We start from the raw sequence: 2,011 nt of genomic DNA on the forward strand, positions 1-2,011 counted from the left end.
CATCAGGACAATTTGTTAGGATGGACTTTTGAGAGAAGGTTATTTATGGTTTATTAATATATTATAAGTTATAATATATTAATATGAAATCATATGTTTTAATTAGTATCGATCAAGAATTAATTTGGAATTAATTTAGTGATCAAAAGAGACTAATTAAATCTATGGGGACTAGTTATGATAATTAGTTATATTTATATGTGTTGGGCTTATGATCCATGTTGGACCAAGTTTATGTATGGATACATAAAGAGTTGGGCCACATGAACCATGGATCATAAAACCCATGGGTATGGATTATGGGTTATACCTATGACCCTTGGAATCCTACATATAAATAGGTTACTCCATAGCCAAAATCACCACTTCTTTTCTTAGAGAAATATGGAGGTGTTTTGGTGCATGGAATTCTCTCTCAAGAGCCACGTTTGTCCTAGGTGTGTTGTGATTCCATTTGAGGCATTTCATACTATTGGTGCTAAGCTCTTAAGGCCAAATACATCAAGACTTCAAGCCACATAAAAGGTATGTTTCCCTAACTAGTATATTATATGGTTTATGTCAAATGCATGCTAGTTATAGGTTTAATGCCTTGGAAACCATTTGCATGTATAATAGAGAAAACATAGATCCAAGGTATTTAGGGTTGTATGTGCACCAAAGGATGTTGTAGTATACTAAAACCCAACAGGTGTTGGTCTAGAAAAAATTGGCTTGTAATTTGATGGGCCTGAGGAGTATATCCGCTAGGTTGATAAGGCGAAATGGGCCTGCTGCCAAGCAGGCCATTGTTGCTGAAGTTGGGCCTATTCCACCCTTGGATTGGCTGTGGAAGATTTTGGACCAGTCCATTGGGTTGTATGCCATGTGTGTAACATATGAGGAGAGAAGCCCCAAAGCTGGGCAGATCACGTCGGCGGTGGTGGAACAAAAAACCAGCCATAGTTGCGATTAGCAAATCTATTTGGATTTTCGGTAGGAGGACGGCGATTATTGGAGGCGTGATTTCCTCCCCTGCGAAATTGATTTCCCCCATGGTTAGAATTCATGCCTCTTCCTCGATTTGATGAACTGGAGTCGACGTGGAGGAGGGAAGGTGAAGAAGAGTGACTTTCATGGGAGGAAGTGGGAACCGTAGAGGTGGCTAGACGGGTTTCTTTAACAAAGAGGGTGGTACACATCTCCGAGAATGTGGGAACAAGCTTGCTATGGCAGAGTATGTTGGCCACACTCTTGAATTTTGGGGAAAGGTCGTTGAGTGCATAGGAGATAAGGTTCATGTGTTTGACTTTTTCTCCAATACCTTCCAGCAGGTCAACAAGTTTCTTCACTTTGTCAAAGTAGGCGTGAACATTGAGATCACCTATTTGAATGTTTCTGAGCTCTGTCTCATATTGCATAGCAGTGGCTTCTTGATCATCATGGAAAATAGAGTGAATATTAAGGCATATTTTTCTAGCGTTGGCTTGTTTTGAGTGAGAAGATGTGATGAGGCTTTGGGAGATAGAACCAAAGAGCCAAAGTGTTACCATGGAGTCAAGCTCCAACCATTCAGAATCCGTAGGAGGTTGTTTAGGAGGATCATATGTGTCGTCGATGTGATCTAAAACGCCGTATAAAATACAATGAGCTTTGAAAAGGGCACTCCATGGCTCATAATTTTTGGTTGGAAGATCTAGAATCAAAGGTACGTATGTTTTGATATTGGTTATACCATATGCCTTATGTGTAGGTTTTGATATTGGTTGATCTCCTGGCATGATCGATGAACACTGAGAAGAACAAGTAGGAGAAGAAGAGGAATAAGCGGGAAAGCAAGGGAGGGTGAAGACGACTGATGAGGGATCGACACATTAGAGGATCGGCTATTAGGGTTAGATTAGTCTGATACCATGCTAAAGGTAATTTTCCCATAATGAATAATTCATTACGTAAACGTATATATACAATACAAACCCTTTGGGCCAAATACACAATACAATGGGCTAAGTAAAATGACCTAGATTACAAC

The 2,011-nt window shown here is 39.9% G+C and overlaps 1 protein-coding gene across 1 annotated transcript; it reads right to left on the reverse strand.

Moving 5' to 3' along the window:
• Positions 1-908: 908 nt before the first annotated feature.
• Positions 909-1,760, reverse strand: LOC145140456 (uncharacterized). Its single transcript, XM_079073942.1, has one exon. The coding sequence runs from the start codon at positions 1,758-1,760 to the stop codon at positions 909-911; it is 852 nt and encodes a 283-aa protein (XP_078930068.1).
• Between the last annotated feature and the right edge of the window lie 251 nt (positions 1,761-2,011).

The sequence above is a fragment of the Lactuca virosa genome, chromosome 9 (genome assembly GCF_052849685.1).
Source record: "Lactuca virosa cultivar CGN04683 chromosome 9, Lactuca_virosa_CGN04683_v6, whole genome shotgun sequence".
Lineage (NCBI taxonomy): Eukaryota > Viridiplantae > Streptophyta > Magnoliopsida > Asterales > Asteraceae > Lactuca > Lactuca virosa.